General features: G+C 37.5%; 2 protein-coding genes across 2 annotated transcripts; both read left to right on the top strand.

Moving 5' to 3' along the window:
* Positions 1-330: 330 nt before the first annotated feature.
* Positions 331-19,856, top strand: acadsb (acyl-CoA dehydrogenase short/branched chain). The gene is made up of 11 exons (XM_061931619.1): positions 331-435; positions 5,033-5,189; positions 6,815-6,915; positions 6,995-7,201; positions 10,660-10,830; positions 10,905-11,030; positions 11,105-11,197; positions 13,443-13,532; positions 13,624-13,761; positions 13,847-13,946; positions 18,023-19,856. Exons 1-11 carry the CDS (start codon positions 403-405, stop codon positions 18,097-18,099), a joined length of 1,293 nt encoding a protein of 430 aa, XP_061787603.1. The 5' UTR covers positions 331-402; the 3' UTR covers positions 18,100-19,856.
* A 156-nt stretch (positions 19,857-20,012) lies between these two features.
* On the top strand, positions 20,013-27,507 carry hmx3b (H6 family homeobox 3b). The gene is made up of 2 exons (XM_061931620.1): positions 20,013-22,522; positions 26,552-27,507. Exons 1-2 carry the CDS (start codon positions 22,246-22,248, stop codon positions 27,124-27,126), a joined length of 852 nt encoding a protein of 283 aa, XP_061787604.1. The 5' UTR covers positions 20,013-22,245; the 3' UTR covers positions 27,127-27,507.
* Positions 27,508-27,596: the final 89 nt, after the last annotated feature.

Here is a 27,596-nt window from a genome sequence, read left to right as displayed (position 1 = left end):
AAAAATTTGTAGCATTTTTAAAATGTTTACTGTGTAAAATGTTTAAGATTTCTGAAATGGTTAAATTGTCTTAAAAACTTCAAAATGTTAACCACTTGGTATCGGGCTGATACCACAATTTCCTGTGTAGTTTTCAGTCGCGTTGCGTTCGGAAGTCGTAGGATATCTACATTACTCTGTTCATAAAAAAGTGATCAACGGAATACCAGGTAAAAGTATTCTATTAAAAACAACTAAAATAGTTTTTAATTATATTTATTGTATTGCAAAATGTTCACATTAAACCCACCACGTAAACCGGTTTACTCATATTCACCAGTCTTGGGGTGTCCTTTCGTGTGCGTGACATTTAAACGCAGCACTGCGTGTTACGTAGGCATATAAACAATTACGTAACAAATCATGGCTGCCGGGTTGACGAGGACTCTGTCAAAGGTAAAGCCAGAGAGCGACTCTAACGCATCATAATATGTGAAAGTTGGTCTGTTTTGTAACGTATTTCGCTTCTCTTTAGTAATGACTTCCAATATTTAGATAAGGGCGTCGATAGTAGCACGCTGCTGACTTGAGCTAATAGTTGTGGGTCAAGCTAACGTGATTAGCATGACGGCTAACCTAATTTTTTCATTCATTTTTTTTATTTATCTCCTTCATTGATGTGCATCTTTGATCAATAGACAATTAAACCTCAGCAACTAAACACACATTTACACACCAATGCCTGAGAAGGAGCAGGATGAATAAAAAAAATAAAAAATAAAAAAAAATATATATATATATATATAATATATTTTACTGCCCCGTTCAACATAATACGTAGTCTTACTTAATGGATATCATACATCCATCTCCATCCATCTTCTTCCGCTTATCCGAGGTCGGGTCGCGGGGGCAGCAGCCTAAGCAGGGAAGCCCAGACTTCCCTCTCCACAGCCATATATCATACAAACCAAACAAATACATCCAAATATAACGAAAACAAACAAAAAACACAACAAGTGCAAAACTTCATGAAGTACAAACCGAACAAAAAAAAGTAATATACACCTCACGGGATGATACAAAACAAATACAAAACCAAACAAATAAATAAGTAAAATAAGAAATATAAAGAAAAATGTAAACACTTATGGCTGTCCATATGATCTTATTGTTTTGTCTTTATATATTTTTTTCAATTGGAATATATTTTTACAGTCTTTTATCTCATTGTAAAGAGAATCCCATAGTTTAAACCCCACCACTGATATGCACATTGTTTTAAAGTTGTCCTTGAATATTGATGTTGGAAATGACCTTTTCTTCTACGCTCTTCATTCTCAGAAGTGATGACAAACATTTTTTGTAAATTTGCTGGTAATGTTTTACTTTTAGCCTTAAACATAACACATAATGTCTGTAACCTTGCTAGCTCCTGTAGTTTCAATAAACGAGAATTAATAAATAATATGTTAGTGTGTTTTAAGTAATCTACTTTATGAATAATCCTTATAGCTCTTTTCCGTAGTTGATACAATGCCTTTATGTTACTCTTATATGTGTTCCCCCACACTTCCACACAGTAGCTGATATATGGCAATATAAGTGCACAATACAATATACGCATTGTCCTGTAATCTAACACATATTTGACCTTGTTTAATATAACAATACTCTTAGACATCTTTTTCCTTGCATGTGCAATATGAGATTTCCATGTCAGACCGTCATCCAGTATCACTCCTAAAAATCTAAGTTCAGAAACCCTTTCAATATCAATAGTGCGTTTATGGCCACACAAAAAGTAGGACAACTCCAACACTACACGTAAAGTGTAAATTTCAGGTCGTTTTACTATGACTCCTCAATCAGTGTGCTTATTCTACTGTCATTTGTTAAGAATGTTATTTTTTGGATAGTAGTCATGAAATGATGTTACAGGACTACATAATTCATACTTGCCAACCTTGAGACCTCCGATTTCGGGAGGTGGGGGGTGGGGCGTGGTTAAGAGGGGAGGAGTATATTGACAGCTAGAATTCACCAAGTCAAGCATTCCATATATATATATATATATATATATATATATATATATATATATATATATACATACATACAGTGGGGCAAAAACGTATTTAGTCAGCCACCGATTGTGCAAGTTCTCCCACTTAAAATGATGACAGAGGTCTGTAATTTTCATCATAGGTACACTTCAACTGTGAGAGACAGAATGTGAAAATCCAGGAATTCACATTGTAGGATTTTTAAAGAATGTATTTGTAAATTATGGTGGAAAATAAGTATTTGGTCAATAACAAAAATTCAACTCAATACTTTGTAATATAACCTTTGTTGGCAATAACAGAGGTCAAACGATTACTATAGGTCTTTACCAGGTTTGCACACACAGTAGCTGGTATTTTGGTCCATTCCTCCATGCAGATCTTCTCGAGAGCAGTGATGTTTTGGGGCTGTCGCCGAGCAACACGGACTTTCAACTCCCTCCACAGATTTTCTATGGGGTTGAGGTCTGGAGACTGGCTAGGCCACTCCAGGACTTTCAAATGCTTCTTACGGAGCCACTCCTTCGTTGCCCGGGCGGTGTGTTTGAGATCATTGTCATGCTGGAAGACCCAGCCACGTTTCATCTTCAAAGCTCTCACTGATGGAAGGAGGTTTTGGCTCAAAATCTCACGATACATGGCCCTATTCATTCTTTCCTTAACACGGATCAGTCGGCCTGTCCCCTTAGCAGAAAAACAGCCCCAAAGCATGATGTTTCCACCCCCATGCTTCACAGTAGGTATGGTGTTCTTGGGATGCAACTCAGTATTCTTCTTCCTCCAAACACGACGAGTTGAGTTTATACCAAAAAGTTCTATTTTGGTTTCATCTGACCACATGACATTCTCCCAATCCTCTGCTGTATCATCCATGTGCTCTCTGGCAAACTTCAGACGGGCCTGGACATGCACTGGCTTAAGCAGGGGGACATGTCTGGCACTGCAGGATTTGATTCCCTGTCGGCGTAGTGTGTTACTGATGGTAACCTTTGTTACTTTGGTCCCAGCTCTCTGCTGGTCATTCACCAGGTCCCCCCCGTGTGGTTCTGGGATTTTTGCTCACCGTTCTCATGATCATTTTGACCACACGGGATGAGATCTTGCGTGGAGCCCCAGATCGAGGGAGATTATCAGTGGTCTTGTATGTCTTGCATTTTCTGATAATTGCTCCCACAGTTGATTTTTTCACACCAAGCTGCTTGCCTATTGTAGATTCACTCTTCACAGTCTGGTGCAGGTCTACAATCTTTTCCTGGTGTCCTTCGACAGCTCTTTGGTCTTGGCCATAGTGGAGTTTGGAGTCTGACTGTTTGAGGCTGTGGACAGGTGTCTTTTATACAGATAACAAGTTCAAACAGGTGCCATTAATACAGGTAACGAGTGGAGGACAGAAGAGCTTCTTAAAGAAGAAGTTACAGGTCTGTGAGAGCCAGAGATCTTCCTTGTTTGAAGTGACCAAATACTTATTTTCCACCATAATTTACAAATAAATTCTTTAAAATTCCTACAATGTGAATTCCTGGATTTCTTTTCACATTCTGTCTCTCACAGTTGAAGTGTACCTATGATGAAAATTACAGACCTCTGTCATCATTTTAAGTGGGAGAACTTGCACAATCGGTGGCTGACTAAATACTTTTTTGCCCCACTGTATATATGTATATATATATATATGTGTATATATATATATACACATCCTGAAAATATGCAAACAAAACTGTGTTTGGATAATTGATACTTCAAACTTGCATAAATAAATCTTAAGGAATATAACATAACTTGGCTTCTGAGAGCTTCAAAATGTAATGCATAAAATGCTAAAGTTGTTGATAAACAAGCAATTATTTTAATAATTAAATATGGTCATTTTAAATGAATTACTATGATCATTTAAAATTATATATTTCAAACATGTTCATTTTAATGTATAATTCTATGGCTGGATGTAATAAGGAGTCAGAAAAAATACAAATAAACATACAATTCATTTTGATGTTTTTAGCAAAATATAGTAAAAATGTATTTATTTTTTTATTTTTTTAAAATTAATAAATATATTTATTTGTAGGTAAGAAAAACATAATAATACAATTTATCTCTAGTCTGGATGATTTAGTTCTTGTCACCCTGTTGTCCTCCCTCGTGAAAAAAGGCTGTCCTCACTCAGGTCCGCATGGAGCTGGAGGGGGCGTGGCCTCCAGCTCCGGCTGAAAATCGGGAGATTTTCGGGAGAATATTTGTCCCGGGAGGTTTTCGGGAGAGGCGCTGAATTTCGGGAGTCTCCCGGAAAATTTGGGAGGGTTGGCAAGTATGACATAATTGCTAATAAAAATATTTATTTTACGGACAGAAAGTTAATAAACACTTCATCTCATGCAACATGTGAATGTTTTAAGGGGAACTAAATGTGATCTCTGAAAGGGGTACACAATCTTTCCAAAGCAGGACCCCCACCCAGGCATAAAATACTATAGTGCATAGCTGATTTAAAAAAAAACAATATCTAAGTGGGCCAAATCACATATATTAGAAAATAATCTCTTGAAATTGATTACTGTCACTTGATTATAATAATAAGACATTGAAATTGTTATGTCAGGTTTGAGACAAATGTGCTGCTGGTTTGACCACAGTGTGCACGTCTGTATTCCACTGAATGCTCAGGGTGTTTGTGCGTTTGCTTACACACATGAAAAATTAGAGGTAACATTGGTCATAGGGACTCTACCTCGGTTTGAACCTCTCCTGTAGACACCGAGGCAGCATGTGGTTATGAGCTTTGTACGTCACAAGAGCAGTGTTGAGGTCAACAAGATCGTGCAGTTTTAATGTTTTTAATTTAATAAACAGAACATTGGTATGGTCACGATAATCCGCGTTATTTACAATTCTAATCGCTTTCTTTTACATTTTAAAGCATTTATCGGCCGATAATATCGGCAGTCCGATATTATCGGACATCTCTTGGTTTGATTGCAGTTTTGATTTAGTCCTGCAGGCAGATTGCTCGCTCATGGGGTCACTGCCAGGGTGCATGGAGGAGCACATCCACCAAGTCTGCCCTGGACCCTGTGCAGGCTGCCGGGGTGGGTTCCTTCCCTCCTCTGCAGTCCTACTCCGAGGAAGAGAGCATGATGAGGGAATCAGGTGAGACTCTCACTATTATGTTAGAACCACTATGGACTGGACTTTCACTAATATGTTAGATCCACTATGGACTGGACTTTCACAATATTATGTCAGACCCACTCGACATCCATTGCTTTCGGTCTCCCCTAGAGGCGGGGTGGGGGGGTGGGGGGGTTACCCACATATGCGGTCCTCTCCAAGGTTTCTCATAGTCATTCACATCGACGTCCCACTGGGGTGAGTTTTTCCTTGCCCTTATGTGGGCTCTGTACCGCGGATGTCGTTGTGGCTTGTGCAGCCCTTTGAGACACTTGTGATTTAGGGCTATGTCAGGGGTCGGCAACCCGCGGCTCCGGAGCCGCATGCGGCTCTTTGATCACTCTGATGCGGCTCAGCAGCTCACTTGTTGAACCCCCCAATTTTCCCGTGAGACTTCCGGATTTGAGTGCCTCTCGCAGAAAACTCCCGGGATTAATATTCACCGATTTTCACCCTTATGGCTATAATAAGGGCGTGCCATGATGGTACAACATTTGGCGCCCTCTACAATCTGTATTAACAGCGTGCCAGCCCAACACTTGTTATATATTATACATCTTCTGCTTGCACACGTACGTGACAGCAAGGCATACTTGGTCAACAGCCACACAGGTTACACTGACGGTGGTCATATAAAACAACTTTAACACTCTTACTAATAATGCGCCACACTTTGAACCAAAACCAAACAAGAATGACAAACACATTTCGGGAGAACATCTGCACCTTAAAACAACATAAACACAACAGAACAAACACCCAGAATCCCATGCAGCCCTGACTCTTCCGGGCTACCTTATACACCCCTGCTACCACCAAACCCCGCCCCCGCCCCCACCCCAACCCTGCTCCCTCACACATCACCCCCCCCCCCCCACCCCCCACCCCCCTGCCCCCTCTCTGTGCGTCAGTTGAGGTGGGCGGGGTTTGGTGTGGGGGGGGGTGTAATGTATCCCGGAAGAGTTAGGGCTGCATGGGATTCTGGGTATTTGTCCTGTTGTGTTTATGTTGTGTTACGGTGCAGATGTTCTCCCGAAACTTGTTTGTCATTCTTGTTTGGTGTGGGTTCACAGTGTGGCGCATTATTAGTAAGAGTGTTAAAGTTTTTGTTTTTTTTATACCGCCACCGTCAGTGTGACCTGTGTGGTTGTTGACCAAGTATGCCTTGCTGTCACCTACGTGAGCAAGCGGAAGCCCCATACAAGGTGTGGCTGATCAGGCACGCTGGCTGTAGTGGGTGCTATATGCTCTATCATCACGGCACGCATGACGCTGACAAGCGCCATTCATTTAAAACCCACGTGCCGCACCAGCTGTCAAATTCCACCTAAAATTGTGGGCAGCGTGTCTGAGACCCCTGGTTTATACATAGCAAAAAGCAAAAAAAAAAAAAATTGTATGCAGTGTTATTTCATTTAAATTTTCAAAAAAATTTTGCGGCTCCCATTGTTTTCTATAATTTGTGAAATTGGTCAAAATGGCTCTTTGACTGGTAAAGGTTGCCGACCCCTGGGCTATATAAATAAACATTGATTGATTGATTGAGATGATGGACATGCGGTAGAATGGCACACGATGTTAATTAACATTTGTGTGTTTGACAGTTAGAAAGTACGCACAGGAGCGTATCGCTCCCTTTGTGGCCAAGATGGATGAGCAATCTATGATGGATGGAGAAGTGATCAAGTCTCTCTTTGAACAGGGCGTAAGAACCTTCATGAACAATAAAATGTGACTATATTTGCATGGTTTGTTAATGTGTTTTGTTGTTGTTGTTGTAACAGCTAATGGGCATCGAGATCGACGCGGACTACGGCGGCACCGGCTCCACGTTCTTCTCCTCCATTTTGGTCATCGAGGAGCTGGCCAAAGTGGACGCCTCTGTGGCCGTGCTGTGCGACATCCAGAACACGCTGATCAACACGCTGTTGGTGCAGCTGGGCACCCCGGCTCAGAAGGAGAAGTACCTCAGCAGACTGTCGACCGACATGGTGAGACACGGAGGAAAGTTCACGTCTTTTCTAGAGCGGTGTTTTTCAACCTTTTTTTGAGCCCAGGCACATTTATTGCGTTGAAAAAATGCGGAGGCACGCCACCAGCAGAAATTAAAAAAACGAAACTCAGTTGACAGTAAAAAGTCGTTGTCGCAATTGTTGGATATGACTTTAAACCGTAACCAAGCATGCATCAATATAGCTCTTGTCTCAAAGTAGGTGTACTGTCACCACCTGTCACATCACACCCTGCCTTATTTGGAGTTTTTTGCTGTCTTTGTATGTGTATTGTTTTAGTTCTTGTCTTGCGCTCCTATTTTGGTGGCTTTTTCTCTCTTTTTTTTTGGTATTTTCCTCTAGCAGTTTCATGTCTTCCTTTGAGCGATATTTCCCGCATCTACTTTGTTTTAGCGATCAAGAATATTTTAGTTGTTTTTATCCTTCTTTGTGGGGACATTGTTGATTATCATATCATGTTCGGATGTACATTGTGGACGCCGTCTTTGTTCCACAGTAAGTCTTTGCTGTCGTCCAGCATTCTGTTTTTGTTTACTTTGTAGCCAGTTCAGTTTTAGTTTTGTTCTGCATAGCCTTCCCTAAGCCTCAATGCCTTTTCTTAGGGGCACTCACCTTTTGTGTATTTTTGGTTTAAGCATTAGACACCTTTTTACCTGCACTCTGCCTCCCGCTGTTTCCGACATCTACAACGCAATTAGCTACTGGCTGCCACCTACTGATATGGAAGAGTATTACACGGTTACTCTGCCGCGCTCTAGACAGCACCGACACTCAACAACAACACATCATTTGCAGACTATAATTACTAGTTTGCCAAAAATATTTTTAACCCAAATAGGTGAAATTAGAAAATCTCCCACGGCACACCAGACTGTATCTCACGGCACACTAGTGTGCCGCGGCACAGTGGTTGAAAAACACTGTTCTAGAGATCGACCAATGTAGTTTTTTCAGGGCCGATACCAATTATTAGTACCGTATTTTCTGGACTATAGGCGCACTTAAAATCCTCCTTTTTTTCCTTAAAACTCGACAGTGCGCCTTATAACCCGCTGCGCCTAATGTATGGAATAATTCTGGTTTTGCTTACCAACATCGAAGCTATTTTAATTGGTACACGGTGAAATGATAAGTGTGACCAGTAGATGGCAGTCAAACATAAGAGATACGTGTAGACTGCAATATGATGGCAGTCACACATAAGAGATATGTGTAGACTGCAATATGATAGCGGTCACACACAAGAGATACGTGTAGACTGCAATAGGATGGCAGTCACACATAAGAGATATGTGTAAACTGCAATATGATGGCAGTCACACACAAGAGATACATGTAGACTGCAATATGACTCAAGTAAACAACACCAACATTTTATATGTTCCATTGAAAATATAGAACATTACACACGGCGCTCACAAATCTGTCAGAATGTTTTAGTACGACTTTGGTAAGCTATGAAGCCGCACCGCTTGATGGATTGTACTGTGCGTCAACATACCAGTATTATTATGTATAAGGTTACGACATTATCTGGCGGTTTTTTCCGCAATATTATGTAAAAGCAACTTTTGGTACCTGCTGATCTGTATTTGGGATCTGCGTAAATCCTGAAAAATTGCGCTTGTCCACCTGTGTGGTCCGTGTAGTCCTGTAATCGATAAGCTTCTTGTTTTTCTCTATCTTCTTGTTATGGGACATTCATCCTCCGCTGTTGCCATTTCTAGTATAAAGTAGTGTGAAGTTCTTACTTATATCTGTCAGTAAACTCGCCATGAAAACACTAAAACATACCGGTGTAGTGAGTTTACATTATTCACCCAAGGAACTTTAGTTATTAGAGAGTTCCGGTCGGACTGTTTTTCACGGGACACATTTCCGCCGTTGTTGTTGCACTAGTGAGCCACGGATGAGGAGATGCTGCTCCGTTATTAATTGAAGTAAAGTCTGAATGTCATTAAAACAGTTAGCTCCATCTTTTGACACTTCTTCCACGCCCGTCCTTGCACGCTACACCACTACAACAAAGATGACGGGGAGAAGACGCCGCCGAAGGTGAGCCACGTAAATAAGACCACCCACAAAACGGCGCATCCTTAAGCGATGTTTAGAAAGCAGCTTGAAGATGATCTGTAAAACATCATCTATGCAACATTTTGACCAAAGAACCACCATTACATGTTATGTAGACCACAAGGAAGTGTTTTCAAATAAATAAAAAAAATCACTCCTTTAATGCGCCCTATAATCCGATGCGCCTTATATATGAAAAAAGATAGAAAATAGACCATTCATCGGCAGTGCGCTTTATAATCCGATGCGCCCCATGGTCCGGAAAATACGGTACTCAAGGAGGCCGATAACCTTAATTTCAGCAATGATAATCGGTCGATATTTGGTCTCTTCTTTTTTTTATTTTAAATTTTTTTTTTTTTTTTTACATCCAGCATCAGACATTCCTATCCATTACATCATATTCACATAAATCATGTATTTTTTGTCTGCCCTAAATGTCAAAATATTTTTGTTTATATCCCACCCATACCACCCCCTTCCCCCCAAAAAAGAAAGAAACAACAAAAAAAACAAAGTAATATCTACAAATACATCGATTAAATGAACAAAGAAAAAAAGAAAATAAATAATAATACATTAATAATAATAATAATCAGAAATAAAAAAATATATAAACAGATACATATATATATACTGTATATATATATATATATATATACACACACATGCATATATATAAATATATATATCCATACATATACACATATAGGGAGTAATCCCTTTTTTTTTGCAGTACAATCACTAATTCGAAAAATTAAAGTCAGGTTTTTGGGGCGTGACATAGTTGACCCAATGTTCCCAGTATGAAGTACATTTCTCCAATTTATAATTAATAAAGGCAGTTATCTTCTCCGGGCAGCACGGTGGCAGAGGGGTCAGTGCGTCTGCCTCACAATACGAAGGTGCTGAGTAGTCTGGGGTTCAATCCCAGGCTCGGGATCTTTCTGTGTGGAGTTTGCATGTTCTCCCCGTGACTGCGTGGGTTCCCTCCGGGTACTCCGGCTTCCTCCCACCTCCAAAGACATGCACCTGGGGATAGGTTGATTGGCAACACTAAATTGGCCCTAGTGTGTGAATGTGAGTGTGAATGTTGTCTGTCTATCTGTGTTGGCCCTGCGATGAGGTGGCGACTTGTCCAGGGTGTACCCCGCCTTCCGCCCGATTGTAGCTGAGATAGGCTCCAGCGACCCCGAAGGGAATAAGCGGTAGAAAATGGATGGAGTTATCTTCTCCATTTTATATATGTCCGTTGTTGTTTCCATCCATTGCTTCAAAGTTGGGCTCTCCTGGGATATCCATTTCCTAGTAATGGTCTTTTGGTCTCTTCTTATGCCGAAATGCTGACTCTCTATCGCTCACAGATTGGCAGCTTTTGCCTGTCTGAGGCCGAGTCGGGCAGCGACGCCTTCGCCCTGAAGACGCGTGCGGAAAAACACAAGGACTATTACGTCATCAACGGGTCCAAGATGTGGATCAGCAACGCGGAGAACGCCGGAGTATTCCTGGTGATGGCTAATGTGGACCCCGCAGCTGTGAGTCGCGCCCCCGCGTCGGCGATGTGGCGTTCGAGCGTTGTAACACAATCCCAGTCCCTTGGCATTTACAGGGCTACAGAGGCATCACCTGCTTCCTGGTGGACAAGGAGGCGGAGGGCCTGGAGGTGGGCAAGAAGGAGAACAAGCTGGGACTGCGCGCCTCTTCCACGTGTCCGCTCAACTTTGACAACGTCAAGGTGCGACTTGACACCGTCATGAAACGCACTATTTATGGGACTCGTACTAAAGTGCACGCTTTGCTGGACCACAGGTGCCGGAGAAGAACATTTTGGGCCAAGTCGGTCACGGCTACAAGTACGCCATTGGAATGCTGAACGAAGGCAGGATTGGAATTGCAGCTCAGGTATGAAGCATAATTAAGAAAGATTGAAATGTGTACCATATTTTATCTTGTTTGTTTTTTTACTTTTAAATAAGTTTCAAATGTGCCATAATGGTCTATTGCAGGGATGTCAAACTGGTTTTCATTGAGGGCCACATGGCAGTTATGGCTGCCATCAAAGGGCCTCTTGTAACAGCAAATAATGTATGAGTTTGCCTGTGGATTTCATTATTAATTATGTATCATTTTTTTAAGAAGACTGTCGATTTTACAGTATAAACTTTACATTTACAAATTTTTACTGTAAAATATAGTGTTTATTTATATTTATTGTTTTTACAACATTTTACGGTAAATGGAAAAACAGTACCACTGTTTTTTAGGGGCAGGTTTCCAGAAAAAGCTGGGCCCCGTTGCCTGAATTTTTGTGTTAAATTTATATTGGTTTTTACAACATTATATTTTTAATGGAAAAACAGTACAAGTTCTTTTTTTATTTTGGCAATTTAGCTGCCTTTTTTTTTTTTTTTTTTACAACATTTTACGGTAAATGGAAAAACAGTACCACTGTTTTTAGGGGGGGGGGTTCCGGAAAAAGCTGGCAGCCCCGTTGCCACAATTTTTGTGTTAAATTTATATTAGTTTTTACAAAATTATATTTTTAATGGAAAAAGAGTGTTCTTTTTTTATTCTGGCAATTTAGCTGCCATTTTTTCAACCGTAAAAACAAATGTGTTCATTTTCAGTAATACACCGTTAAAAACGACAACCGGAGATTTTACAGTCAAAAACTGGCAGGGTTTTAACGCAAAAAACAGTAGTCGTTCTTTTTCAATTTACAGTAATATGCTGTAAAGAACAACGTCAAATTTATTGTAATTTTTTATTAATTTGATGGGTAGTTTGCTGTAAAGATAAGGAGTTTTATTTAGACAAAAACATGTATGGAAAGTATGATAATATACTGTAATATTTGTTGCAATATTGGATAATATTAAAGTTTAAAATGTATGCAATTTCAAGCAGTACCTATATTTTTGGGAAAAAATCCATTACATTTAGTGAGAACATATTAACTAAAGGCTTAGTTAGCCACATGCGTGGACAACACCTTTTAGCTCTTATTTCCAAAAATTGTGTACACTACTGAATTGGGGTCTTATGGCCGCTTATGTGGACTCTTATACTGCCATCTGGTGGTGTCAGAAGAGTATAACATACAATGGAATTTGGAAAAAAAAGTGTAAAAATAAGAATTAGCATGTCACTAAACATGAAGTACACGTTTGTGTACTTATGGACTAAAGTACATCATATAAAAAGATGATTCTTAGTTTGTATTCTAATTAGGGTCCAATAAGCCCAAATAGCAAAGAGAAATAAAAAAAGCATGTAAACAAACAGCTTGGGCCTTAAGAGTTTAAGTACTTTATTGACACACATCATTTCCAGGTGTTTGCGGGCCAGATAAAATGATGTCGCGGGCCAGATCTGGCCCCCGGGGCTTTGAGTTTGACACCTGTGGTCTATTGGAATTAGAGATAGGCGATACAGCCTAAAATCTATATCGCGATATATATATTATAGTGTTTATATTATTCACATGTGAATAATGCTGTATAATATACTGTATTTATATTATTTACATGTAAAAAAATACCTACAGTAAGTATTTATTGTCTATTGTGAGCGAAATGTGGTGCTGAATTTCCCCCAGAGATCAATAAAGTACTTTCTATTCTATTCTATATTGCAGCCTCCTGCGATAACGTTATCAGGGTTTCAGATTGCCACTATATACTGTATGTGTCGGCGGTCAATATGATATCATCATATTTATGACATAGTTATTAATTTGATTGGCAATGATGCACATATGTTCTTTAAAAAGGCTAAAAAAATGTTTCTAGCTAAGGGTGGGCCAGAGGTGCTATCTTGCCCATGAGAAATTAGATTTTTCCTTCATCCATCCATCCATTTTCTACCGCTTATTCCCTTCGGGGTCGCGGGGGGCGCTGGAGCCTATCTCAGCTACAATCGGGCGGAAGGCGGGGTACACCCTGGACAAGTCGCCACCTCATCACAGGATTTTTCCTTCATGAAACTTCAAAAGTGAGGGTTTACGTGCCTCTTCTCTCAAACAAGGGAGAAAGATAGTTTTCTCATGTTTGTTGTCGATAAACAGACTTTAGTGACACATCTCACTTTTAGAACATCTTTAAAAAAAGACATTGTGGGTATTATAAAGCGACAAACTGCATTACAGATGTTGGGTGTGGCACAAGGCTGCTTTGACCACACGATTCCTTACACCAGACAGAGGATGCAGTTCGGGAAGCGGATCTTTGACTTCCAGGTAAACTTCCCACGCGTCTTCCTCCTCGCATTGCAAACGTGTCTTTTTTTGGTGGTTGGGTGACTTTTGTTGTTGTTGTTTTGCATGACAGGGTATGCAGCACCAAATCTCCCACGTGGCCACGCAGATCGAAGCCGCCAGGTTGCTGACGTACAACGCCGCTCGGCTGAAAGAAGCCGGGAGGCCTTTCATCAAGGAGGCCTGCATGGCCAAATACTTCACTGCCGAGGTCAGACCACACCTCTCGCTCTTTGGAACTCGTTTGAGCCATTGTCACACACTCCGTTTTCTTTGTTAAAACTCGTCTTTTTCAGGTGGCAACGTTGACCACGTCCAAGTGCATCGAGTGGATGGGAGGGGTGGGCTTCACCAAAGACTACCCCATTGAGAAATACTACAGAGACTGTAAAATTGGTAAGTGCATGCTAGAAACATAGGGAAAAGGTGTCCAATGTGTGTTACTCAGCATATTCTTTAATCCTTATTAAATAATGATTGATTAATCAGTAATAAAACATGAAAACAAAACTTTATTTTTGAAATGTAAATTACGCATTTTATGACATTTATTTTACTTTTAGAATGTGCAGAAGACCAATCAAAAAATTGACCAAATGAATAATTAATGAATAATTAAATTAGCAATGATTAACATTTTAATTGTTAAAAAAAGGACAATTATATTCTAATCATTGAAATATTAATTAATAATTGTTTTTTGTCATATTTGAAATATGTTGAAGACCAATAAAAGTTCAATTCAGCTGAAACTCAAATAATTTTTATTTTTTTTATTCTTGTTGTACTGTATTGCTTGAAATATAAATTCATTCAGTAATTATACTTTTAAAATGTGATGAAGACCCATAAGGAAAAATCAGCTGTTGCCCAAAAATGTTAAACTTAAAAAAATATATTTAATCAATTGGATTCTTAAAATATAAAAAAATATATTTATTTTCATTGTAACTATGATTTCAATCAATATACTTTTCTTTTTTTTTTTGCAATTTAAAATACACTGATGACCTACAATAAAATGAATACATTCAGCCGGGCTCAATAATGAAAATAAAATTGGTTGATAATTTATTGTGTTTTTAGAAAAATAACATTTTATGTTATGCTTATAGAAATAGTTCAATATTATTTTTATTTTACTTTATTTTATTCACACAAATATTGATTAATTAATGACTCATTTTACTTTTAAAATATGCTGAAGACCAAAAAAAATCAGCTGTGGCTCAAAGAAGAAAATACATCGGTTATTAATTTCTTGTATTTAAAAGAAAGAAAAAAAGAACACTTTATTGTATTGTTATTTTAATAGTTTATTTTTTTAATTATTATTAGTTCAATCATACAAATATTAATGCAGTGAAGACTAATTACAGGTAATTTTACTCTTAAAATATGCTGAAGACCAAAACAAATCAGCTGTGGCTCAAAGAAGAAAATAAAATTAGTTAACAATGTCTTTTATTTTAAAAATAAGAACTTTATTTTATTATTCAAATAGTTTTTTAAATGTTTATTATTATTATTTCAGTCATACAAGTGTTAATCCATTAAAGACTAGTTACAGGTAATTTTACTTTTAAAATATGCTTAATACCGAAACAAATCAGCTGTGGCTCAAAAATGAAAATAAAATTAGTTGATGATAGTTGTATTTTTGTATGGACATTTTTTTTATTTCTCCAGAAGTAGTTTATTAATGACTAATTCTGTTTTTAGAATATGCTGAAGACCAATTCAAAAAAGACTAGTTACCCGTAATTGTAATTTTAAAATATGCTGAAGACCAAAACAAATCATCTGAAAATAAATAATAAAGTTAAATAATAATACAATCAGTTAACAATTCATTATTTGTCATTAATTGATTTTATTTTTGAGAATATTCCAAAATAAATCCGCTGCCGGCCGAAGATGTCCCATTGCACCACACTTTAGACACTCGTGCCCTATGCGGTGTCATTAATTGTATTATTAGATTGCTGCCACATTTAACCACTGCTGTAAATGTACAAAACCCAAAAGCAGTGAAGTTGGCACATTGTGTAAATGGTAAATAAAAACAGAATACAATGATTTGCAAATCCTTTTCAACCTATATTCAATTGAATAGACTGCAAAGACAAGATATTTAATGTTTGAAGTGAGAAGCTTATTTTTTTTGTGTGCAAATAATCATTAACTTAGAATTTAATGGCAGCAACATATTTCTAAAAAGTTTGCACAGGGGCATTTTTACCACTGTGTTACATGGCCTTTCCTTTTAACTACACTCAGTAAACGTTTGGGAACTGAGGAGACACATTTCTGAAGCTTTTCAGGTGGAATTCTTCCCCATTCTTGCTTGATGTACAGCTTAAGTCAGGGGTGGGCAATTAATTTTTACCAAGGCCGCATGAGCAACCCGAGCACTGCTGGAGGGCCACACCGACAATATTTCAATTAAATTTTGCTCAAATTATTTTTGATATACCGTAAGATAAATAATAATAATATTTTCATTTAACCTAACTTATCTTTATACAAAAGCATATGGCTTTCGATGGTTTTATTTTTAACACTTTCTTACACAACACTTCCTTATGTATATTACAATGCAAAAATTTTGATTTCTGCATCCTCTTTGTTGTGAACGTAGCACGCCTGTAAGGTGATTGGCGAAGAAGGAGGAAGCGTTGCTGTTGCGTAAATGAGGAGTGAGGATAGACGAGATAAGTTGAGCTGTGTTAGTATAGGTTGCTCAATAAAAGTTTAAAAAGAGCGTCAGACTTGGTGTGCACTTCTTCTGGACGCTACAATTGAGGTCACAAGTGGGATGAAATGCCTCCCAGTTCGCCTTGCCATCAAACCTGGGAGTCTTCATTGAGGGCGAAATTCCCCCATGCCAAGCAGCGTGCGCTGCACCTGTAGACGCTGCCTCTCTCCTTCCTTCCTCCCTCTCTCTCTCTCTCCCTCTCTCTCTTTGCGACAAGCTCACGTCCGGGATTCACACAAGCAGCGCAGTATGTGCAAAGTTTGACTTCTGACACCAATTGTAGCGTCCAGAAGAAGTGCACACCAAGTCTGACGCTCTTTTTAAACTTTTAATTGAGCAACCTATACTAACACAGCTCAACTTATCTTGTTCCTTCTACACGCACGTCTATCCTCACTCCTCATTTACGCAACTCAAGAACACAACATCAACTTCAGCAGGTCGTTACCCTATATTCTTTAAACACAACAACCTGTGTACCACAAATTAAGCACACGGCTTTACCTTTAATGTCTGTAAAGAAATACTTGGCAGTCCATGTCTTGTTGAAAACACGCCATTCGTCATCAACTTTTCTCTTTTTAGCGTCTCACTTGTCACTGTGCACCTTCACTCACAAGTTACACACGGACATACGCCCATAAATAACACTTTTCAAAATAAAAAGCAGCACAGTTGTATTGCACGCACGACATAGATGTTTTTTTTAAATTTATTTTGTAATTTGTGATTGCCGCTGTCCACATTCACTCTCAATCGCACACGAGCATACGTCCACACGGAAGTAATACAAATAACGCTTTTCAAAACAAAAGCAGCACCGTTGTATTGCACACTCGACAAAATACTTTTTTAAATTTATTTTGTAATTTATGATTGGCCTCACGCGGGCCGGACAGGGACGTACAAAGGGCCGGATGTGGCCCGCGGGCCGCAGAATGCCCAGGTCTTGCTTAAGTTGTTCAACAGTCCAGGGGTCTCCGTTGTGGTATTTTAGGCTTCATAATGCGGCACACATTTTCAATGGAAGACAGGTCTGGACTACAGGCAGGCCAGTCTAGTACCCGCACTCTTTTACTATGAAGCCACGCTGTTGTAACACGTGGCTTGGCATTGTCTTGCTGAAATAAGCAGGGGCGTCCATGATAACGTTGCTTGGATGGCAACATATGTTGCTCCAGAATCTGTATGTACCTTTCAGCATTAATGGTGCCTTCACAGATGTGTAAGTTACCCATTCCTTGGGCACTAATACACCCCCATACCATCACAGATGCTGGCTTTTGAACTTTGCGCCTATAACAGTCCGGATGGTTCCGGAGGACACGACGTCCAGAGTTTCCAAAAACAATTTGAAATGTGGACTCGTCAGACCACAGAACACTTTTACGCTTTGCATCAGTCCATCTTAGATGAGCTCAGGCTCGTCTTTTTTGCCACTTGTGCCAGCTTTTTTTAAATATGTCGCAGGCATCAAATTCCAAATGAGCTAATATTTGCAAAAAATAACAAAGTTTTCTAGTTGGAACATTAAATATCTTGTCTTTGCAGTCTATTCAATTGAATATAAGTTGAAAAGGATTTGCAAATCATTGTATTCTGTTTTTATTAACCATTTACACAACGTGCCAACTTCACTGGTTTTGGGGTTTGTACAAACTAAGCAATGTTCTGTGTCGTAGTTGTGACTATTTTGTGTCGTGGTCCTCTGCAGGAACCATCTACGAGGGCACGACAAACATCCAACTGTCCACCATGGCGAAATTTATCGACAAGGAGTTTGACAATTGAAATGACGGAGCCAGACTGTCTGATACGTTGCACTACTACCATTCTGCCATGTTACACTCCTCTCTTCTTAACCATCACATTTGCCGGGGCGTTATCTAATAAGTCTACATGGTTTTACTAGAAATGACGCAATAATACTGCACAAAAACATGGAATTATTGTTACTCACGTTTTGTTTAACTACATATAAATATGGAGATTAATATTGAATGTTTCAGTGCCTTTTGCTGTGCCCGACTTCATTAAAGGTAAGTTCATCTTTGTTCAATTATCATTACTTTCCAAGCAGTTCCCGAATTGCGTCGCTAGATGGCAGCATTTCCCCAGTTACAAGTTACATTTGAGCAGCCAATGGCGCTCCTGCTTCAGATAGAAACATCTTGTGCCTAATTGACACATTTTGCAGGAGAGTAGACGCTACAACGGCCACTTCATTAGGTACACCAATAGGACACAATGTCTGATGTAAAAATGGAGTAACTAGTCAAATATACACACAATGTAATTACTAAATAACCTAACAATTATAATGTGTTAGTCCTGCATTTATGACGTCATATGTTGCATGCATTTTCTAACAAGTCCTTCCACCCTCCTTGTCTTTAATGCAGCCAGTAAAACTTTTGATTTGTGCTGCTTAATATTCAAGTTTAATTTTCACCAAACATTTTTCTTATTGAGGGTGTTACGCCTGCTAGAAATTGACTGATTTTCTTACTCGCATATTCATTGCTTCTGCAGAACTTCCATTATCGCAAGTGGAAATATTTAAATATGAATTCCAAGAAATCAAGTTAAAAATTGCTTTTTTTTTAAAAATGTATCAGACCCTTTCCGTGCTAAAAGAAATTGCTTATCCTACAAGTGCAACTGGGAGAAGCTGCGGAGGAACAAGCGGTAGAAAATGGATGTATGGATAATACATTATTAACAGCATTGTCAAACAATAATAATAATAATAATACAATACATATGACTTTTTTAAAGGAATATACGCATCAGATTTCAGTATATTGAGATAAGCAAATTGTTAAAAGTAAACAAAGGGTACTTTTAGTAAAAACAAGCACTGTCAAATGATTGTTTTTTAATCGGATTAATAATACTTCTAAATTTGGATTAATCGTGATTAATCACAGCTAATTACTTTCTTACATAATTTACATCAACCTAAAAAAAAAAAGACCTCAATGTTTTGACACAAAATATGCAGTTGCATTGAGTACATGTATTTTTGTCTGTCAAAATGGAGAAAACTAATACATTTAGCAATAAAATATAAAGTACTTTAATGACTCATATTATTTCCAGGCTTTCCAGGGCCAAATAAAGTGACGTGGCGGGCCAGATGTGGCCCCCGGGCCTTGATTTGGACAATTGTGCACTAGCATATGAGTAGACTGTGTGCATGGAAAATGAAAAATAACTGCTAATTCCCAATAATGATGTTACTTTTTATACCGTAAATATGTTCCCTTATGCATTCTTTTGATTTCATATACTCGAGTACATTTTAGGACCATATCTGTGGACAAAGATGAAGATTTCGAAGTAAAACGAGATGGGTTATATGTATCTGATTGGATATTGTTTATATTACCGAACCTTTCTCATGATATTGTTGGATTCAATTACACACAAGTCGGCCAATGTAGATTTCGGGGTGTCAAACTCATTTTAGCTCAGGGGCCACATGGAGGAAAATCTATTAAAATCATGGCATTCAAACTAAAAAAAATAAAGACAACTTCAGATTGTTTTCTTTGTCTTACTTTGGCCAAAAATAAAACAAACACATGCTGAAATGATTACAATAAAAATATAGAAAAAAAATACCCGTCAGCGGTAAAGTTTAGATCCATGAAGGAAAGAAGAAAGTGAATGAATGTTTATGAATACATTTACTGTAAAAATGTGTTTTCTTTTGTAATATTTTTTTTTAATGAATTAAGTAACGTTTATGACAACCTTTTTCCAAATCACAATATAGAATGTGAGATATAACAGGATAATGCATACATTTATCATTGCTTTTCAAAATGCTTACAAAAAAGTGGGACCCCAAAAATGCACTGCGGGACCCCATTTTTATGACTTGATGGGGTCCCTGGGACCCCATTTTGACAATTCCTTTGATAATGCATACATTTATCATTTATTTACAAATAAGTGAGACCCCAAAAATGTACTTCGGGACCCCATTTTTATGACTTGACGGGGTCCTAGGACAACATTTTGACAATTCCTAGGATAATGCATACATTTATTATTTATTTACAAAAAAGTGGGACCCCAAAAATTTACTGCGGGACCCCATTTTTATGACTTGATGGGGTCCCTGGGACCCCATTTTGACAGTTCCTAGAATAATGCATACATTTATCATTTACTTACAAAAAGTGGGCCCCCAAAAATGTACTGCGGGACCCCATTTTTATGACTTGATGGGGTCCCTGGGACCCCATTTGGACAATTCCTTTGATAATACATACATTTATCATTTATTTACAAATAAGTGAGACCCCAAAAATGTACTTCGGGACCCCATTTTTATGACTTGACAGGGTCCTTAGGACCCCATTTTGAAAATTCCTAGGATAATGCATACATTTATCATTTGTTTACAAAAAAGTGGGACCCCAAAAATCTACTGCCGGACCCCATTTTTATGACTTGACAGTGTCCCTTTGACCCCATTTTGACAATTCCTAGAATAATGAATACATTTATCATTTATTTACAAAAAAGTGGGACCCCAAAAATGTCCTGTGGGACCCCATTTTTATGACTTGACGGGGTCCCTGGGACCCAATTTTGAAAAGTCCTAGAATGATGCATACATTTATGTACAAAAAAGTGGGACCCCATTTTTATGACTTGATGGGGTCCCCCCGACCCCAATTTGAAAATTCCTAGGATAATGCATACATTTATCATTTATTAACAAAAAAGTGGGACCCCGAAAATTGACTGCGGCACCCCATTTTTATGACTTGACGGGGTCACTGGGGCCTCATTTTGAAAATTCCTAGGATAATGCATACATTTATCATTTATTTACAAAAAAGTGGGATCCCAAAAATGTACTGCGGGACCCCATTTTTATGACTTGATGGGGTCCCTGCGACCCCATTTTTAAAATTCCTAGGATAATGCATACGGTACATTTATCATTTATTTACAAAAAAGTGGGTTCCCAAAAATTTACTGTGGGGCCCCATTTTTATGACTTGGAGACCCCATTTTGAAAATTCCTAGGATAATGATATACATTTATCACTTGTTTACAAAAAAGTTGGACCCCAAAAATTTGCTGTGGGACCCCATTTTTATGATTTGACTGGGTCCCTAGGACCCCATTTTGACAATTCCTAGAATAATGCATACATTTATCATTTTGTTTACAAAAACGTGGGACCCCATTTTTATGACTTGAGGACCCCATTTTGAAAATTCCTAGGATAATGATATACATTTATCATTTGTTTACAAAAAAAAGTGGGCCCCCAAAAATGTACTGCGGGACCCCATTTTTATGACTTGATAGGGTCCCTGGGACCCCGTTTTGAAAATTCCTAGCGCCAACACTGATGGAGTACTGGTGCGTGCAAAAAGGCAGCAGGTGGCTGTGGCCTGTGGGCCGGTTCTAATACTAATCAAATATAGATCATTCATTCTGGCCCGCGGGCCCTGACTTGGACACCTAGGGAATATCCATATTGTCTTTTCAGCAGGCAGAAGTCAAATATTTCAGCACATTTGGCTTTGTGTTCCCTTTTGAGACTAATTCTTTAATGAACTGGCAGGTGATTGTGGAAGTGAAAAAACCAGAATGAATGTGCTCCTCTTTCAATCTAATTGGATGATAAGTGTCCATGACAAAACTCCCCTCTTCCCAGTTTCATCCAATCCCACGTGATCATCTCTCTGTCCAATCACAAGGACAAGAGAGGCTTTTTTTAAACCAGGATGTCATCTTTTATGTCATCATTGTGTCTGTGGAAGCTCAAGCAAGTTCACCTCCCTCTCATCACAGGATACTTCTGGAACTTTTTTTTCTTTTTAAATGTATTTTTGATGTTGCTGCATGTTGCTTGTCTCCGGTTGTATGTATGGTGATCCTGCAGGTGTTGGAACTAAGCGCTGATGGCAGGTGCACAAGAGAGCCGCCAGTCCCCGAAGGACGCCATCAAGTTCTCCATCAAGAACCTGCTCAGCATGGAGGACCACAAGAGCCCAGGCTGCAGGCCCAAGAGCTCCCTGCAGGGCGGCCCGTCCAAGGGGCTTCTGGAGGGAAGCTTCTTCTCCCGGCTCGCCGACTTGTCTCTGCCGGGCTTGGAGCTCCTGCCCCCGCCGCGGCTCGGCCTGTCCGCGGCCCCCTGGTGGTACCCGTACAGCCTCGGTGCTCATCTCAAAGCTGCAGGTAAAACTGGTTTTTTTCTCCTAACTCTTCCAATTATCCATTGCTTTTTGCACATTTTAGTTAGTTTTTCCCCCCACTTTTATTGTTTTATAATAGACAATGGTGCTATTGTTTTGAATTGAACAACTCTGTAAATGTTGTTCATCATCATCTCCATCAATATAATTATAAAAACAAAAACATGTTAAAGTACAGTTAAAAACACAAAAATGTTTTTTTTAAAACACGAAAATACAATTAAATAAAAAAAATCAGGCTTATCCAAAACATCTTAAATGATCCCAATAAAGAACATTTTCAGGGCTTTTCTATTTTTAACCTTTTTTTTTAATTATTACATTTTTTTATTGACATTCAGCATCAGACATTCCTATCAATTACATCATATTTACATACATCATCGTCTGCACTAAATGTCAAAATATTTTTTGTTTATATCCCAACGATGCCACCCCCGCCCCCCAAAAAAGAAAGAAACAGCAGGAAAACAAAATAATAATATTTCCAAATAAATCAATTAAATAAAGAAAAAATATATATATTATTAATAATAATAATCAGAAATAAAATAATGTAAACATATACATAATAATTAAAAAAATATATATATAGACATATAGGGAATAATCCTTTTTTTATTTTTTGAACAGTAAAATCACTAATTGTGATAGTGATTTTAACCATTTTCCAAGATTGTATTAATAATTTGAAGTCATTAATCCAATAGGATAATTTTTAGGTTTCACTTTCATCAAAAATGAGCTTCCGACATAATAATACGAATAATCATTTCTGGGTCATTGTCCTTCATGAATACAGCAAATGAAATATCACATGAATGCATAAAAATATCCGTTTATATGCAAAATAAATCCATGTTGCACATTTTAACATTGGCATTGTGCATCGTTTGAAACAAAGTTCAAGGAAACAATGACCTCCAATATACACTAAAAAAAAATGCTGGGTTATTTTGATAACCCAATTTATGAGTTGTTAGTGTTGGGTTAAATTCTGGAGTTATTTTTGTGAATAGTAATCCATTTTTTTGGGCCATAAGGGTATTATTCTAAGTCAATTTCTGGGTTTTCAAAATTATGAACCATTTTCGGGTTGTTTTTTAACAAGTAACGCATTTTTGGGTAAAAGGCTTTTTTCTTCTTCTTTTAAATTAAATTTCTTGAAGGGAATTTTATTATGGATTAATCTCATTTAACATTACCAACACTGAGTTAGCATAACTCAACTTTTTGGTTAAATAATTCAACGCCAAAGTTGGGTTGAAAAAATTAACCCAAAATGTTGAGTTAAAATAACTCAAATAAGGGGTTCGTACTTTTCTGAACCAGCAGTTGGTTAAAATTGGGTTATTTTTTTAACCCAACATTTTTTAGTGTGTACCTTGTCTATAAATTGCATGTTTTACATTTAACACTTTGCACGCATCATTTTAGAGTAAACCTAACAATCTAAATAAAATAAAACAATAAAATCGCAACTATCTTTAATGACAAATTAACTTCAAATATGGGGAAATCGCATTCTGAATATGAATTGTGTGTTTTTACATATTTGATAACTGTTTGTATAATTCCATATGACAGTCCTTCTCAAATAGCACACACACACACACACACACACACGCTTTATCAGTATCACTTTAAATGGTGCTGATTGCAGCCATTAATCCTGACTTCCTTATTTTGATTTTTTTTTTAAATCTGCACTAATTGTTTTATTCATTTTTGTTTTGTAATGTGTTTATATAGTTATGTTGATGATCAATTTGAATTTATTACGATTTATTGAGTTTATTTACTTGTATTTTTCAGTATCAAACGGTTCGAGTCGGTCAAAAAATGTTTACGGTTTAAAAAAAAAATTATAAAAAATTTTGGACAAATTAATGCAGTTTAAATCTTGTCTGTTACAGACTTAAAAACAATGTTAAAATTATTATATTTTGTAAGTTGATGTATATTTCTTTCTTGTTTATAAGGATGCAATGGTATGCAGAGGTGTACTTATAACAATTTCATAGACAAAAATACAGTATTTATAGTTGGCGGAGAGTGGATGAGGGCACAAAATGATTTTTTCTACCTGGTTGGGGGGGGGGGGGGGGGGTAATAAAGTAATTGACATATTGCAATATGAAAAAATATATAAATATATCACCTTTTTTTCTTTTTTTTTTTACTTGTGGCCCCACTTTGCGTGACAAAGCGCATGTAAAATGTCAGTTAATCTATGACAGGGTGCCTCATATGAAATTTACAGCACACATATTCCCAGTGCCTTCCTGCTCTGTCACTGTCAAGAATACAATAGCAGAATTTCCATTGTAATTGTCCCAGCCTTAATGCACTATAAGAGGATTTTCAAACTGTGGTATGTGTACCACTATTGGTACAAGGGCTCCATCTAGTGGTATTTCAAGGAAGTCATTGTTGACGATGTTTGTGCATTGTGGGTAATGTTACAGTGGTAAAAAAAAAACATATTTGTTAATGAATACTTGGGCTTACTATGCTACTGTATTTTAATGTTGGTCATTATGGTGGTACTTGGAGAGCGGAGTGTTTTCTGAGGTGGTACTTGGTGAAAAAAGTGCACTATAACATTACTGTAGTTTACATGTAAATATTGTTATCAAATGTTACTGTAATGTTACAACAAATGGTTGTAAAAATGTCAGTGACCTTATATTTCTTAGCTTTTAACGTTACATGAATAATTGTTAGGGATGTGACTCTTTAGGTATCTAACGATTCCATCCGATTACGAATCCCGGGGTGGCGATTCGATTCAGAATCGATTCAAACAAATTCTCACAATGTATTATTTGGTAAAATAATTATCATGAAACATTTTCAAAGCAGGTTACAGGTTAGAAAACCTCCTTCTGGTTGCATGGAGATCGCCTAAAAATATATTTTTACAAATGGATTCTTATTTTTACAAAATTAATTAAAAAATTTTTTTTAATCAATTTTTGAAAATTATGAAACATATTTTTATAAATTGATTCTTACCAAAAAAATTATCTAAAAATACATTATTTTTTTAATACATTTAAAAAATATTTTTACAAATTGATTCTTATTAAAACAATTTATAAAAAATATTTAAATGTACTATTTTTTTAATACATTTTTGAAAATAATGAAACGTATTTTTACAAATTTATTTTTTTATTTTTTTAAATATTTAAAAAAATATTTAAAAATACTTATTTCCTTCTTTTTTTCAATAAATATTTTAAAATTATGAAACGTATTTTTACAAATTGATTCTTGTGGAAAAATAATAATAAAAAAAATATTTTAAAATACTTTTTTCCCCCTTTTTTTTAATACATTTTTGAAAATTATGAAACGTATTTTTACAAATTGATTCTTATAAACAAAACATTTTTAAATTATTGAAAATTGTTGTTTTTTCTTATTTTTAATCAATTTTTGAAAATCATGAAACGTATTTTTACAAATTGATTCTTTTTTTTTTTTAAATGTAATTTTTAAATATTTAAAAATACTTTTTTTCTTTTTTTTTATCAATTTGTGAAAATTATGAAACGTATTTTTACAAATTGATTCTTGTTAAAAAAAAAAAAATTACAAAACATTAAAAAATGTATTTTTTTCCTCCTTTTTTTAATCACTTTTTTAAAATTACGAATCGCTTTACAATCAGGATGAATAACTATCGCGATTGGGATGTAATCGATTTTTTTTGTGCATCCCTGTTACTGTGAAAGTAATGCAAATATTAGCCGGTAATTTGCTGTAAATTTACAATACATGTGCTTTAATTATGTCAAATTTGTTAATTTTTTCAGCCTAAAAAAAGTACACATTCATGTTTGAGTAACATGGTAAAAAAAAAAATAGACTGCAAATTTTGATGGGGTTTTGGGGAGGGGGGTAGCTGCATAGTGTGTTTAATCTGCACATAACTTCACTGTAGTTTTGCATGATATTTGGAGATATGAAAGCAACTTTTATTTCATTTTTGACTATCTTGCAGGCTCAGACAAGGAGCAATTGCTGCTGCACGAGAGGCGCACCCCTGATCTCCCCAAGAGTGACCCCAAAGAAGAAAGTGCAGAAGACGATGAAAGCGACCTGGACGAAGCCAAGACGAAGGACCCAGAGGACGACTGGACGAGGAAGCCTCATGACGACGACCCCTTGGACTCTGCGGACAAGAAGCCGTGCAGGAAGAAGAAGACCCGCACCGTGTTCTCCAGGAGTCAGGTGTTCCAGCTGGAGTCCACCTTCGACATCAAGCGCTACCTGAGCAGCTCGGAGAGGGCCGGCCTGGCCGCCTCGCTGCGCCTGACCGAGACCCAGGTCAAGATCTGGTTCCAGAACCGCAGGAACAAGTGGAAGAGGCAGCTGGCCGCAGAGCTGGAGGCGGCCAACCTGAGCCACGCCGCGGCGCAGAGGATTGTGCGGGTGCCGGTGCTGTACCACGACAACGGAGCACCGGAGAGCGGCGGAAGCCCGGCTGCAGGCTCCCCCGGAAGCCAAACTTCTTTTTTGGCCTTTTCCCACCACATGTACTATCCACATCCGGTCCCTCTACTGAGGCCTGTGTAACACTTTATATATTATCCTTTAATGTGCTCTTCCTTAATGTTTTTTTTTTTTTGGTATTTGTCATGAAATGCTCCAAAGTGCTTGAATATATTTTCATGTGCAAAATTGTACATAATGTATTTTTCAGACTCTTGTGTTTGTGTTATGTCACACTGTGGGATTTCATATTTTGATATTTCTTATATGGTGCAATACAACCATATTGACGTTATATAGGTCACGACCCAAAATTGATGTATATGCTTTGTAACACAATGGACAATCAGTCACCATCATTGTAAATTAAACCAACTATGAAGCCAAAAAAAAAGATAGCGTTTCACTTATATTGTTTCTGAAATAGACCTTATGTTGTCCAAGTAAAATTGCTCCAAAAAACTTCTGGACAAAAATACTTTATTAATAAAGTTTTTTTGTTATTATAGATTTTTAAATATAATTTATTACTTTTATTATTATATAATATTATA

The sequence above is a fragment of the Nerophis lumbriciformis genome, linkage group LG39 (genome assembly GCF_033978685.3).
Source record: "Nerophis lumbriciformis linkage group LG39, RoL_Nlum_v2.1, whole genome shotgun sequence".
NCBI classification, from domain to species: Eukaryota; Metazoa; Chordata; class Actinopteri; order Syngnathiformes; family Syngnathidae; genus Nerophis; species Nerophis lumbriciformis.
The sequence above is the reverse complement of the archived record's forward strand: the minus strand, read 5'-3'. Positions and strand labels throughout refer to the sequence as shown.